The 16,032-nt window shown below is 44.3% G+C and overlaps 1 protein-coding gene across 1 annotated transcript in view; it reads right to left on the reverse strand.

Annotated features, from left to right (window-relative positions):
* Positions 1–16,032, reverse strand: part of LOC132816950 (protocadherin Fat 4) — a 135,780-nt gene that overhangs the window by 102,964 nt on the left and 16,784 nt on the right. The window contains exon 3 of the mRNA XM_060826974.1: positions 2,625–3,535. Coding sequence (XP_060682957.1) covers positions 2,625–3,535 — 911 coding nt within the window. The remainder of the gene's footprint in view (positions 1–2,624; positions 3,536–16,032) is intronic.

Consider the following 16,032-nt stretch of genomic DNA (forward strand, 5'->3'; position numbering starts at 1 on the left):
GAGAAATCTGCATTCATCCCTTATGGTTGGATGGTTCCTAGGCAGAAAATGAGGCGCTCTTCCTCCAGGCGTTGTGTTGCCATGGTCTGGTGATGGAAGAGGCCAAGAATCTGCATGCCCTTGGCGAAGTGGAAGGGGGAGTTAAAGTGTTCAGCCATGGGGCGGTTGGGTTGGTTGGTTCGGGTGTCCCAGAGGTGTTCTCAACACGGACGTTTACTATAAACCGACTGACTCCCACAGCTACCTAGATTACACCTCCTCCCACCCTGCCCCCTGTAAAAACACCATCCCATAATCCCAATTCCTTCGCCTTCGCCGCATCTGCACCCAGGAGGATCAATTCCAATACCGAACAACCCAGATGGCCTCCTTCATCAAAGACCGCAATTTCCCCTCACACGTGGCTGACAATGCTCTCCACCGCATCTCCTCTACTTCCCACTCCTCCGCCCTTGAGCCCCACCCCTCCAATTGTCACCAGGACAGAACCCAACTGGTCCTCATCTACCACCCCACCAACCTCCAGATACATCGTATCATCCTTCGTTATTTCCGCCACCTCCAAACAGATCCCACCACCAGGGATTTCCCTCCCCACCCCTATCAGCATTCCGAAAAGACCACTCTCTCCGTGACTCCATAGTCAGATCCACACCCCCTACCAACCCAAACTCCACTCCCGGCACCTTCCCCTGCAACCGTAAGAAATGGAAAACTTGCGCTCACACCTCCCCCCTCACTTCCCTCCAAGGCCCCAAGGGATCTTTCCATATCCATCACAAATTCACCTGCACCTCCACACACATCATTTACTGCATCCGCTGCTCCCGATGTGGCCTCCTATACATTGGGGAGACAGGCCGCTTACTTGCGGAACGTTTCAGAGAACACCTCTGGGACACCCACACCAACCAACCCAACTACCCCGTGGCTCAACACTTTAACTCCACCTCCCACTCCGTCAGGACATGCAGGTCCTTGGCGTCCTCCATCGCCAGACCATGGCAACACCATGCCTGGAGGAAGAGCGCCTCATCTTCCACCTACAAGGGACGAATGCAGATTTCTCCAGCTTTCTCATTTCCCCTCCCCCCACCTTTTCTCAGTCCCAACCCTCGGACTCAGCACCACCTTCCTGAGCTGCAATCGTCTTCCCGATCTCCCCGCACCCCCCCACCCCCTCTCCGGCCTATCACCCTCACCTTAACCTCCTTCCACCTATCGTATTCCCAACACCCCTCCCCCAGGTCCCTCCTCCCTACCTTTTACCTTAGCCTGCTTGGCACACCCTCCTCATTCCTGAAGAAGGGCTTATGCCCGAAACGTCGATTCTCCTGTTCCTTTGATGCTGCCTGACCTGCTGCGCTTTTCCAGCAACACATTTGTAAGCTCTGATCTCCAGTATCTGCAGTCCTCACTTTCTCCTAGATCAGAAGCAGCTACTGTTGAAGAGGGAGAACGGAGGAGAGGAGGATATGAACTCCTTCTCCTTTAAGGATATCCTCACAAATTTCCAGCCACCAGAGAGATATGTGCAAGAATCCCTGCTCACTAGATTCCAAATCCACACCGAAGTCAGCTGATGTGAGTTAGCCAATGGAGTCCACACATTAATTGGGGGTGCTTATTGTGCAGTGATAATGTCCCTACCTCTGGACCAGAAGGCCTGTGTTTAAGTCCCTTAATTCCTGATGAAGGGCTTTTGCCCGAAAGGTTGATTTTCCTGCTCCTCAGATGCTGCCTGACCTGCCATGCTTTTCCAGCACCGCTCTAATCTGGACTCTGACTTCCAGCATCTGCAGTCTTTACTTTTGCCTGGGTTTAAGTCCCACCTGCTCCAGAGATGTATCAAAACATGTTGCATAGGTCGATTAGAAATATCCACACCTTAATTGGAGTGAGTGTGAGGAACCTGTAAATACTCTCCACAAATAAGTACTTGAGAGCTAAGCCTGTAATTGTCACCTTTAGCTCCTCCATCCATGTTCAAGTTGTGGTAATAAACAATTAGAACCAAAACTCATGCTGAAATCAGACTTCATCCATTTTAATTTAATCCCTTACCTCTCTTCCAACCCTTCTTTATTCCTGGTGGCCATGTGTCCTAATTTATTGTATTGCTGATTACTTGGGTGATTTGATGTTGGTTTAATTTTTTTTATATAAATGTCAAGCCCGTGTGGACCTTTGTGGCTCAGTGGTAATGTCCCTAATCCTGAGGTAGGAGGTCTGGATTCAAGTCTCATTTACACTGGAGGTGCATAATAAAAAGAAAAAGACTCTCAAATAAGTATTTTTTATGAACACAGCACCTATTTAGCACCTCTTTAGTGCTGGACACTCTAACCACTTCCTATCAGCTTGATGATCTCTATAAATTCTTATATGCAGTTGTGATGGAATTGACCAGAGGTGAAACTGACTAGATCATTGTATACTTCAACACCAGAAATTTTACAGAAATTTGCCTGACAATACAGTAATTGCTAAAATAGATTTCACATGGCTTGAATATCACTTTCTTTAGTTTGATTAAATATAAATAAAGGCAAGTATATTAAGAATCAAAATAGCTGCCACAGTACACAAAGAAGATATTTCTCAAAAGTTAACCTGCTAAATACCTGATGCACAATTTGTGGAACTGTACTTGTATTCTCCATGAGATGAAAAGTCACTTGCATGGGCTGGATGATGGGTACAAAATCATTGAAATCCCTGAGTATAACATTGACAGTAGCTGTCCCTGACTTGGGACTCTTTCCATCATCCAACGCAAATACCACAAAGGAACACCATGGAGTTTTTTCACGATCCAATTTTCCAGAAACTGAGATTAATCCCGTGACTGAATCAATGCAAAAGTCCTTGCTGTTAATAACATATCGAACTTGCCCATTTTTGCCTTCATCAGAGTCAGTAGCTGAAACGATGAGCAAATCTGAGCCACGAGCTATATTTTCATCCACTGTGACAGTATAAATGTTTTCCGTGAAGATAGGACTGTTGTCATTAACATCAGTAATGATTACTGTAATGCTTATTGAAGAAGATAGTGGTGGCTCCCCTTTATCTGAAGCAATCACATCTATCATAACCCTTTCCACTACTTCTCTATCAAGATCTCCAATGATGCTAAGTTCTCCACTTGTTGTGTTGATGCTAAACTTGTTCCTTGTGAGTTCCTGCAGAGAGTATTCAATCTGGCCATTGAGCCCGCTATCCAGATCCACAGCAGAAACTGTCATTATTACTGAACCAATGGAAGTATCTTCTGGAATGTAGATAGTGTCCACAGTTCTAAACTCAGGTGTGTTATCATTTACATCATTGAGCTTCACAGTTATCCATGCACTGCTTGTGAAACGTGTCGAATCACATTGAGCTTGATCAACAGCTTGCACAATTAAAGCATAGACAGATTGGTGTTCTCGATTTAATTTCTTTTCGACTGTAACTACAGCATTTCTGTCAACTGCAAACTGCCCATAGAGATCCCCTGAGATTATTTTAAATGTCAAAGCAGCATTTGGACCTGGATAACAAACAAAATAAGAAACATTAAACAACATTTAATCATTCATGTAACATTCATACAGGGCATTTCCTACCCATTCCAAACTTCACTGCAAGACTATCAACAATCTCTATATATAGGCGATGGTGGTGTCTTGGGAATGTCAATGGATTAATGATCCAAAGATCCAGGTTAATTCCCTGGGGCCTTGGGTTCAAATCTCTTTCATGAGAGCTGTTGGAATTTGATGAATAAATGTGTAATGTTAAAGCTAGCATCAATAGCTCTTGTTTATTAATGATCTTCAGGGGAGAAAATCCGCCATCCTTCTGACCGTCATGAGAGTCCAGACCCACAGCAATGTCTCTAAAACAGCTACACCTCAAAGGTTGGATCAGAGCAGACCAGTCAGCCCTTCCAGCTATTCAAGGCGACACGGTGGCTCAGTGGTTAGTACTGCTGCCTCAACCACTGAGAACCCAGGTTTGATTCCTGCCTCAGACGACTGCCTGTGTGGAATTTGCACACTCTCCCTGTGTCTGTGGGGGTTTGCTCCAGTTTCTTCCCACAAGTCCAAAGATGTGCAGGTCAGGTGAATTTGCCAGGCTAAATTGCTCATAGTGTTAGGTTCATTAGTCAGAGGGAAATGCGTCTGGGTGGGTTACTCTTCGGAGGATCAGTGTAGACTTGTTGGGTCAAAGGACCTGGTTCCACACTGTAGGGAATCTAATTGATATGATTGTGGCTGGTTGTCTAACTCAATACCCTTGTTCCTTTTTTTTTCCCCATGCAAGAACTATACCAAACTCCTTCTTGAAAACATTCACAGTTTTGGCCTCAACTGCTTTCTGTGGCAGTGACACCACTTCTAGGTGGCTCAAAAAGCACATAAGCACAAAGAGCAACCTGACATCATTCAAAAGCGATGGAGACCAGCAGCCAGTCTCAAACATGGTGCTCCTAGAAGTCGTATAGTCAAAGGAAGAGGAAATGAAAGTTAAAAGGATCTCAGCAACTGATCGATACTGGAATACTAATATGCTTTTGAAAGCACATGACTGATCAAACTGTGCCAGGCCTGCTCCCAATAGGATTAAACTGTTCTCTTTGAGTTTAAATTTGACGACAACAGCTGCATTCAATTTACAGATTATTGAATTGAATTGAATTGAATTTATTGTCACGCGTACCGAGGCTTAGTGAAAAACTTTGTCTTGTGAGCAATACAACCAGATCACAGAGTTAAATAGCATAGATAAATGAATAATAGGTAAACAGCAGCAAAAACCAAAACACAGGTACAGGCGAATGCTCAGGGTTTGTGAATCCATTCAGTATTCTAACAAGAGTAGAGTAGCAACTGTTAATAAAAAGCTGATGCATATGTTCAGGCTTCTGTACCTTTTCCCCAATGGTAGAGCTTGTAGAAAAGCATCGCCAGGGTGGGATGAATCTTTGAAAATGCTGGCGGCCTTTCCTTGACAGCGGGCCTGGTAGATGGATTCTATAGATGGGACGTTGGCCTTTGTGATTGTCTGGCCGGAGTTCACCACTCTCTGTAACTGTCTCCGATCTTGAATGGTACAATTGCCATACCAGGTAGTGACACATCCAGACAGAATGCTCACACCTATAAAAGTTGGCAAGGGTATTCGCCATCATGCCAAATTTTCTCAGCTGCCTGAGGAAGAAGAGATTTTGTTGGGCCTTTGTAACCAGTGCATCCGCATGAAGAGTCCAAAAATGCTTGTTGTGGATGACCACTTCCAGGAGCTTGACACTCTCCACTCATTCCACCTCTGTGCTGTTAATGTGTAGGGGAGCATGAGTAACATCCCGCTGAAAGCCAATAATGAGTTCCTTGGTTTTGCCAGCATTAAGGTTGTTCTCAGCGCACCATTTTTCCAGGTCTTCCACCTCCCATCTGTTTCATCGCCAAATGTGATTCGACTGACTGTGGTGATGTCATCGGTGCAATTGTAAATGGCGTTAGTCTGGTATTTAGCAACGCTGTCATGGGTATACAGTGAGTACAGTAGGGGGCTCGTATGCACCCCTGGGGGGCTCCTGTGTTGATTGTTAGTGAGGATGAACTATTGTCCCCAATCTTCACAGATTGTCACCTGTGGGTCAGGAAACAGGTTCCAGTTGCAGAGAGTGGGGCTTAGTCCGAGATCACTAAGTTCAGTAATCAGTCTCGAGGGGATAATACTGTTGAAGGCTGAACTGTAGTCAATGAGTAGTACTCTTATGCAGCTGTTCTTGGTGTCAAGATGTACTAGGAACAAGTGAAGGGCAAGTGATATGTCGTTCTGACGTGGGTCTGTTGGTCCGATAGGTAAATTGGAGTAGGTCAAGAGTGGTGGAGAATTAATGCCATGACCAGCCTTTCAAAGCACTTCATGATTCCTGAAGTTAGGACGACTGGGCAGTAGTCATTGAGACATGCCGCATGAGCCTTCTTAGGCACAGGGATGATGTTGGCCCGCTTGAAACAGACAGGGACAGTGGCCTGCTGCAGGGAGAGGTTGAAGATGTCTGAGAAGACCTCTGCCGATTTATCTGTGTATGTCCTGAGTGCACAGCGTGGTACTCCATCTGGTCCCATCACTTTCCTTGGATTCACACAAAGGAAAACTGATTTGATCTCTAATGCAGTGACTGTTGGGATTAGATACAGTCTGACAGAAGTTTTAATAAATGAGAAGAAAACAAGGGTTTCACTGTGCCTTTGTTTTATAGGGCAAGTAACTGAAACTCAACATTTCCAAACTGACTCCAACTTCATTATACTTATCCCTCAGCTGATTTATTTCCTTCTGACTGGTCACTTTCATTGTTTTTCTAGGACATTGTGTATCCCCAATCATTACAAGATACATGCAAATAGGCACAGGCAGTTCTACTGGCATGTCAAAAATAGTCAACTTGGAAGATCAGAATTGGAAACTGAATACTTAATCATAGATGTTTGCATAGCTGGTGCTTTTGTGATTTTGGTAGAGATTTTTATTACATTATAAAAAGACTGCAATTTAATACACTATATGATAAAGATACATGCTACGTTAATTTCACATTTCTGTATCCAAATGATCAGGTTGCATTGTTGACTAATGCTTAACAAGTGGAGGCCAGCAAAAGCAGAAAACACTACCTTTCAGATTCTGTTATTTCTGGACACAAACGGTGATGGTGCTAATGTCACTTGTGAGGTCCGGATATGCATAAGGTTGCTGTAAAAATAGTGTTCAAAGGCTAAGGAGGAGGAGTGAGTCACACCAGCAGCTGTCAGGCAAGCAAGATTTCCTTTTAATGTGAATGAATAGTTACCCATTCCAGTATCCAAACATGAATAAACCAAAGTGAGAGACACAACCTGCCGGTAAAGACTTTGTTTCCTCTGCACAGGCAACTATAGCAGCATTAAACATTCATAGAAATAGGAATTGAAAGTATTGTCATTGTTATCCATAATGATTGATACAGTGTGAAAGGAACATGCTCCTGCTAAATGTTCAATTTTCCCCCCATCCGACTCTGGATGGAATCTTGCACACTATTTTGTTGACGAGATGGACAGGCATTATAATGTTGATGACAATCCTCCCTCCCTTCCCACTACTAATATGAACTTCATTAAATACGGTGGAGGAGGAGGCTAGAGGGCGCAGACCACTTTTATCTTACTCAGTCCTCCCCTTTGTCTCATTACAAGCAAAACTGGCCCATAATGCGGTCTAAAGGATCAAGACAGATGACAGAGGGGTCTTTATCAAACTCCTCAATCCACATGAGGTGCACATTTTTCATCAAGTCGGAGAAGAGAGCAGACATTCATGCCAGGACAGAGAGACAGCAAGGCAGCCAACCCGGAAGGCTTCATTGTGTTGTGCTGTACTGCTCTCCCATTAATACCTTATTCCTAAACTGCACAAGCTTTTATCCATCTTTAACAACAAATCCCATCTCTTCTCTTACACAGGTATCACCAGCACAAGCTAACTTTCACCAGGAAGAAGCTAACTTCATCTCCTCTTCCTACTCTAATGAGGAAACAACTGAAAGCCCAGAGGATGCACCAACATGGTTTTCACCTGCACCTTCCACCAGCTCAGAGACTTGCACCTCTGTGCATACTCTTAGGCTTGGGAGTACAATCTGATGACCGCAGGAATTGTAAAACCTGTGCCCACACCTCCTCCCTCACCTCTATCCAAGGCCCTAAAGGAGCCTTCCACATCCATCAAAGTTTTACCTGCACATCCACTAATATCATTTATTGTATCCGTTGCTCCCTATGCGGTCTCCTCTACATTGGGGAGACTGGGCGTCTCCTAGCAGAGCACTTTAGGGAACATCTCCAAGACACCCGCACCAATCAACCACACCGCCCCGTGGCCCAACATTTCAACTCCCCCTCCCACTCTGCCGAGCATTGTTTTTACCCAGTACAATCTGATGAGCACATTCCTGACACTGGTGAAATTTAACTTTAACCAAAAAAAATTGGAATTAAAAGCTAGTTTAATGGTGAGCATGTGACCATTGTCAGTTGTCATTGAAAAAAAGGTTTAGTTCTCTAATGTCCTTAAGGGAAGCAAATCTGCTATTCTTACCTGTTCTGGTCCACAGCAAAGTGTTTAACTTTTAGCTGAAATGGCCTAGCATGTCACTCAGTTTGAGTCCCATAAGGAATGGGTAATAAACGCCAGCCCACCCAAAGATGCCTACATCCCATGAACAAATGACAAAAGAACACTGTGCAAGATTGTGATAGAAGCTAGCCTGCACACACCATTCCACACTTACATTCAGTTTGTGAGGGAAAGTACAGGATTATGATTTCACACATCTCTGGAAGGAACGTTTAATTCTATATTTCAGCTTTTTCAGGCAGCACACTGCCATTCAAGGTTGGGACAGCTTATGTGTGTGCACTCTTAGTGTTTTGATCAGACAGAGGAGCTACATAAATCACTGACTCACACAAGTTCAGGACCATCCTAAGGGATTGTCAAGCATTCCAGGGCAACTTAACCGTCTGTTCACACCTCAAAACATTGAAGGGTTATCGATGAGGGAAAGGTCAAAAGGAGATTTCACAGGATTTCTCTCAAGCTGCTGGCAATTGTGAGAAAATTTCACTGCAAAGTATTCAGATGTGAAATCCCAAGAGCAGCCTAAACAGTGACTTAACCTTGGTGCCATGCGATGCCAGTACATTGTCTCACTGACCGATACTAGTATGAAATGAAATAAGCAGATACCCGAAAGTCAGATCAACCAAAAATGTCAATTGTGTAATCAGACGGATGATGAGTCATTTAGCTGGTAAATTAAAACGTCCAAACTGATTAAAAAAAATAAGGCCCACATATTCTTTGTACTAAGCTGCTTGCTAGATTATCAACAAAATATTGGACAATTAAATGAAGTCCGAATCTAGTTCATTCATCCTGAAAGCAGGTTAGAAAGAGGCTATCTCAAAGTCAATGATACCATTATCAAAAGATTGCTACCATAGAGTCATAGAGTCCTACAGCACGGAGACAGGCCCTTTGGCCCAAACTGGTCCATGCCAACCAAAATGTCCACCTGTACTAACCCCATTTCCCTGCACTTGGCCTATATCTTTCCAAGCCTTTCCTATCCGTGTATTTGTCCAAATGCCTTTTAAATGTTGTTAACATAGCCGCCTAAATCACTTCCACTGGCAGCACATTCCATATGTGTACCACCCTCTATGTAAAAAGGTTGCCCCTCAGGTTCCCTTTTACTCTTTCTCCTCTAACCTTAAAATGATGCTCTCTAGTCTTTGATTGCCCAACCCTGGGAAAAAGACTGAGTGCAATCACCCTTTCCATGGCTCTCATGATCTTATACACTTCTTAAGATTCCTCCTCAGTGTCTTACACCCTAAAGAAAACGTCCTAGCCCAACCTCAGGCCATTGAGTCCTGACAACATCCTTGCAAATTTCTTCTGCATTCTTTCCAGTTTAATAGTATCTTTTCTATAGCAAGGCGATTAAGCCTAACCGCAATACTCCAAGTGCGGCCACACCAACATTCTGTATAACTTGCCAACTTCTGTACTCAATGCCCTGACTAGTAAAGGCCAGTGTGCCAAAAGCCTTCTTCACTGCCCTCTCTACCTGTGACTCCACTTTCAGAGAACTATACACCTGAACTCCAAGGTCCCTCTGTTCCACTACACTCTGTAAGGCCCTACTATTCACTATGAAACTCCTATCTTGATTCGACTTTCCAAAATGCAAGATCTCACACTTAGCTATATTAATCTCTATTTGCCATTTCTTGATCCTTTTTCCCACTATTGGCCCCCACAATTTCCTCTCTAGCCTCTTGCAATGTTTGTGAATAAATCTGGTCAGGACCAGGAGATTTATCCACCTTCATGCATTATCCATCTAATATGTCCAACACCTCCTTTACTGTGATATGGACTGTCCACAAAATGTGACTGCTAACTTCCCCAAGTTCCCAAGTCTTCATGTCTTTCTCCAAGGTAAACACAGAGGAGAAATATTCCTTGAGGACCTTTTCTATCACTTGCGGTTTTACACATACATGTCCACTTTGGTCCTCAAGAGATCCTATTCTCTCTCTAGGAGAAAGTGAGGACTGCAGATGCTGGAGATCAGAGCTGAAAAATGTGTTGCTGGAAAAGTGCAGCAGGTCAGGCAGCATCGAAGGAGCAGGAGAATTGACATTTCGGGCATGAAGAAGGGCTTATGCCCAAAACGTCGAATCTCCTGCTCCTTGGATGCTGCCTGACCTGCTGTGCTTTTCCAGCAACACATTTTCAGCTCTATTCTCTCTCTAGTTATTCTTTTTCCTTAAATATACTTAAACAGCCTCTTTGGATTCACCCTAATGTTCACAGCCAAGGCTATCTCATACTCCCTTGCAGAATTACATTTTATTTTGCTCAAAAACTGCATGAATCCATATAAGATTCTGTAAATCCATCTTTTAGATGAGAATTAGTCTGAATATTGTGGCACAGACAGTCTCACACAGGGCAGCTCACATCTTCAATGCATTATCTGGGCCAACATAACGCCAATTGTTAAAATTCACTTGAAAATTTAACTTTAAAAAAGTTTCTGTGATTTACATATGAAAGAGCTGAAATCAACATGGTCATTCTGAAAGATGAGAGACTTAACAAACAATCTAGGTCTTTTACAGTATATAATTTCAGTTCCATCACACTGTAAACCTTTGCTATAAATTCTGCGTCTTACAATCTTATTCTCTACAATCACCTGATGAAGGAGCAGCAGTCTGAAAGCTAGTGCTTCCAAATAAACCTGTTGGACTATAACCTGTTTTGTGTGATTTTTAATTTTATTTACCGTATCCTCCTGTTTTTTGCCTCACTTGCACATGGCACTGGAAGTAATCCGGAGGTTACCATCGACGAGGTCCTCATTTTTTAACTTTTTTCCTAGCTCTCTATAATCAGTCGGCAGGACCTCATCCCTACTTCTACCTATGTCATTTATGCCAAAGTGTACAATGACTTCTGGCTGCTCACCCTCCTCCTTGAGAACATTCTGCAGCTGCTGCTAGACATCCTGGACTCCGACACCCAGGAGACCACAGAACCTCCCGTTCTTCCCCTAACTATCGAGTCTCCTGTCGATTCCCCAGTTCATCTGCATCCAGGATATCCCCACTTTGTTAGTTCCAGTTGTGAAGCATGTGACAGTGATGCAGGACCGCCTTTCTGGGTTATACTGCAAAGCTCTACCAGAGCAGTCCAGAGGTCAAACCCCATCTTAAAGAGCTGTATGATCTGTTCTACTAAGGCCCTGGTCAAAGCATGAGCAGTACTGTGTCTTCATTTTGCATCAGGCTGATGGTTACATAAAGGTTTTATGATCCATGTTTGGAGAAGGTCCATGAGGGACAAAGATGAAGTAGACAAGAAGGAGCTTTTCCTCTTGCTGAAGGGATCAATGACCAGGAGATATAGATATAAGGAAAGGGGCAGAAGATTGTCCGGTGTTGTAGGGGCCTCAAACTCCATGCCTGTAAAAATGGTAGAGACTGAGACCCTTTTAACATTTAAAAAGCAATGTCAAGGTTTACAAGGCTGTGGGCCAAGTGCTGGACAATGGGATTAGAATCATTAGATGGTTGTTTTTGACCAGCAGGAATAGAATAGACTATAGACCCTTTTCTGTGCAAGGGATATCTATGATCCATTGTCTCCCAGAAGCTATGTTGGTATGGCCTGAGGACATTGGACAGCCCTGAGATATTTAATGCAGAACTCCAAAATTTGACATTGATGGTCACATAATTTAAACATTGATGGAGATGGAAGCCTTTTCAGTTAGCAAACTCTGCAGTCTGGAAATAGGTTACTCTCTCTAAACAATAGGGATGCAGTCCATAGTGGGATAGGATTGCCACCCAGTCCTTCTGATTGCACTTCCTGCTCCAGCAGATGTCACAGTTTGGTGATAATATCTGAGATATTCTTAATCGGTGCCTGCATTGTCAATCAGAGAATTGAAGAAAGTGACAGTGAGGCTTATAGATGCTGTGTCTCCTTCCCCCCTACCTTCTTGGTAGATCTTCACCTGCTACCTCTACCTCTGAGGCTATGCAGCAGCTGCTAGAGGTTACAGTTCTTGCTGAGCTTACTGACAAAGTAAACGCTGTTACTTTGTTGAAGGTAGGCCATGAAGATCTCCGCATGAAATGCGTGGGAAGATGATTTTAGATTAGATTAGACTTACAGTGTGGAAACAGGCCCTTCGGCCCAACAAGTCCACACCGACCCGCCGAAGCGCAACTCACCCATACCCCTACATTTACCCCTTACCTAACACTACGGGCAATTTAGCATGGCCAATTCACCTGACCCGCACATCTTTGGACAGTGGAAGGAAACCGGAGCACCCGGAGGAAACCCACGCAGACACAGGGAGAACGTGCAAACTCCACACAGTCAGTCGCCTGAGTCGGGAATTGAACCCGGGTCTCAGGCGCTGTGAGGCAGCAGTGCTAACCACTGTGCCACCGTGCCGCCCATGATCTGTGAGGAAGTTTAGAAAAATGATTGAACATTATTGAAGGACGGCCTGATCCCTCTCATTCATCATGCTGAAGTCCAATGTCTTGTCCTCACACAGTGTGACATGGAAGATTCCCAAGGAGGTCATTGTCAGGTCTTCATAAAGAGCCTTGAGGAGTGTCAAATCCAAGCAAATGTTGCATAACTACATTTTTCATGTTACGTTAGGGAAGTTGAATTCTTTCAGTAAGCCATGGGGATAGAATCTCCCATCCTCAAAAAAGGCTGCTTTCCACACACCATTTCCTTGAATACCTACAATTCAGTTTGTGAATATGTTGTCTTCCAGTGTGAGTTATGAAATGTATTTGTGAATTGGAAACTTCAAATGCCATGTTTAACTGCCTTTGGCTGATTCCATTTGCTTAGCTGACATGATAAGAAGGGAATAGTACACACAATGTAATGGTTATGACTTCTTAAGATCATTGTTGTGAATGTGCATTGTAGAATAATAAGTGATCTAGATTTTCTTTAATCAACCTAGTCAGACCGTCTTCCTGGACCTGACACTCCTGGCTCAGAGGAAGGGGCACTACTTTTGCGCTAAAAGAGCCTTTTTTAACAATAAATGAATGCAAATTGAAGCCAGATAGTTGGCATCACTGAAAGATGCAATTGCTGCAATTTTCCCTGGCAGAACCTCAAATTCCAAAGGTTTTATTCTGCCTCTGATGGAGGAACCTGTACCTTACCCGACTATGCTGCATGCGATGTCAGTCATTCTGAGGGTTACTATGCAGCTGACTTTCAGTCTGGCGTGTTAAAATTCCAATTTCATTTCAGTGTGAGCAACTTGCAGGTCTTGCCTGTGATGTATGAACTTCCCCCACCCTTAATGTTCCCTTCAGTGTCGCTGTCCCTCTGGCCTCAGTGACCTTTCTACTCCCTTCTATTTCTGTTTCCCATCTATAATTATTCGTGTGCCCAATTTACCTCCAGATCCCAAGACCTTGGAAATTTCCATGTTTCTGTTGGTGCTACACCCTCCTGGGATATTTGGCCCATGTAAATCATCTCCCTTTTGAAGCTTCCAGTTCTACCTTATTCATTATGAGGCCTTACCCTACTATCGGAAAGTGAGGATTGCAGTTGCTGAAGCTCAGAGTCGAGAGTGTGGTGCTGGAAAAGCACAGCAGGTCAGGCAGCATCCGAGTAGCAGGAGAATTGACATTTCAGGCAGAGAACATCTCTGGGACACCCGCACCCACCAACCCCACTGCCCCTTGGCTGAACACTTCAACTTCCCCTCCCACTCCATCAAGAACATGCAGGTCCTGGGCCTCCTCCACTGCCAAACCATTACCACCCGATGTCTGGAGGAAGAATGCCTCATATTCTGCCTTGGGACCCTGCAACCACACAGGATCACCGTGAATTTCAACAGCTTCTTAATTTCCCTTCCCCCCACATTATCCCAATACCAAGCCTCTAACTTGGCACCACCTTCTGGATCCCTCCGTCACTACCCCCCCGAACTATCACCTTCTCCCCCCCTTTCATCCATCTATCGCTTTCCCAGCTACCTTCCCCACAACCCCACCTCCCTCTCATTTATCTCTCAGCCCCGACCCACAAGCTTCAATTCCTGATGAATGGCTTATGCTCAAAACATCGATTCTCCTGCTCCTTAGATGCTGCCTGATCTGCTGTGCTTTTCCAGCACTACACTCTCGACTCATACTGTACAATCGCCAGTTGCCCCATCCAATCACAATTACCTTAGTGACCCAGTACCATGAAGCCCATCCTCAGACTTGAGTTGTTCAATTTCCTGAGACTCTATGTGCTTCCCACAATATTGTCCCTGCCCATTTCTAACCAAACACCCAGGCTGACCATGGGTTACCCTCCAGTCTGATGTCTCCACAACATGCTAGCTTACCCACTTATAATCCCTGCAATGAATGCACTTGAACTGCAGGTCTGATAATAACCCAAACCCAAAACAGCAAGCACAGGGCTTCTGAACTCTGCTAGGATTAGATGTCTGACTGACTGTGGCCAATCCCCTGGGCCAGGATCAGATGAGCCCCATGACTTGCAGTGATGACTTTTGATTGACTGTAGTCATCCTTTGTCCCATAAAGGACAGCTTCCCTTTAACTTTCACCCATGGCCATTTGCTTGCAGCATACATTGTATTTGCAATGTAAGGTTGGATCACATGCTGTAGATATGGCACAATGAAGTAGCCCAGTGTGACTCCCTTGATTATTCAGTGTTCCACACTGTGATAGAGGCTGTCTCCCTCTCTTTGCGCACTCAAAACTAGGGGCAAACCACAGAGGGTGGTAGCAGCAGCTGAGCACTGGAGAGCCTGTGCAATAAATACCAATACCAATACTGAGACTGACAACCTTCAAGTAAACATAAAGTGAACACAAGTGAACACAAAGAAAGCAAGCTAAGTGCCATTAGATGCATTTTGTGGAGTTGCATTAGATGAATGTATGTGGCTGCATTTAAAGGAACCTGACAGAAGCACGCAAGTCCTCAGTGTCCCTGAGTTCCAAAATAAATTGTTGAATGGTTGATGAGGGTCTCAACTGGACTGTGAGAAGGCATGACAATGGGTTGGGCTGGTGGTTTGTCAAAGCTGAGTGGATGAAGCGTTGAGAAACATGGTGTCCATGGAACAAGCAGCAACGTGTTTTTGAAGAGGTAGTCGGGTGTAGGCCAGGACAAGCATTTAGTCAGCTGAAGCCACTAACTACCCTCTCTAAAGAATTTGTGCCATTGAGCTCCTCAGGGAAGGAGATTAAAATTGGAAGGGCCATAGAGTCGCAGAGCCGTGGAGTATTTCAGAACAAAAAGACTTTCTTCAGCTCATCATATCTGTGCTAACAAACACCTACTTAGTTTAATTCCATTTCCCAGCACTTGGCCCTTGCTGTACTATAACTGTTCACATAAATGCTCCTCAAACATAGTGATGGTTCTTGCCTCTACCACACTTTCAGGCAGTGGGTTCCAGATACTCATCACCTTCTGGCTGAAACTAAATCCTCCTTAAAACCCCTCTAAAATCACTTGCCCCTTACCTTACAGGCAGAAAACTAGCCACCAGGATACACGAACACCAACTAGCCACAAAACGACATGACCTTCTTTCACTAGTATCCTTACATACAGATAAGGAAGAACACCACTTCGACTGGGACACCACAGCCAACTTAGGACAAACCAAACAGAGACACGCACGAGAATTCCTCGAAGAATTGGCATTCCAACGGGAACTCTATCAACAACACATCGAGTTAGATCCCATTTACCATCCTCTAAGAGAAAAAGCAGGAAATGACATCACCACAGGAAATAACAACACTAACCCAAAGAAACCCAAACATATAAATAAAAAGCAGGAATCATATAAATGAGGCCTGAGGCCCACTGAAG

Source organism: Hemiscyllium ocellatum, chromosome 6 (genome assembly GCF_020745735.1).
Source record: "Hemiscyllium ocellatum isolate sHemOce1 chromosome 6, sHemOce1.pat.X.cur, whole genome shotgun sequence".
Taxonomy (NCBI): domain Eukaryota; kingdom Metazoa; phylum Chordata; class Chondrichthyes; order Orectolobiformes; family Hemiscylliidae; genus Hemiscyllium; species Hemiscyllium ocellatum.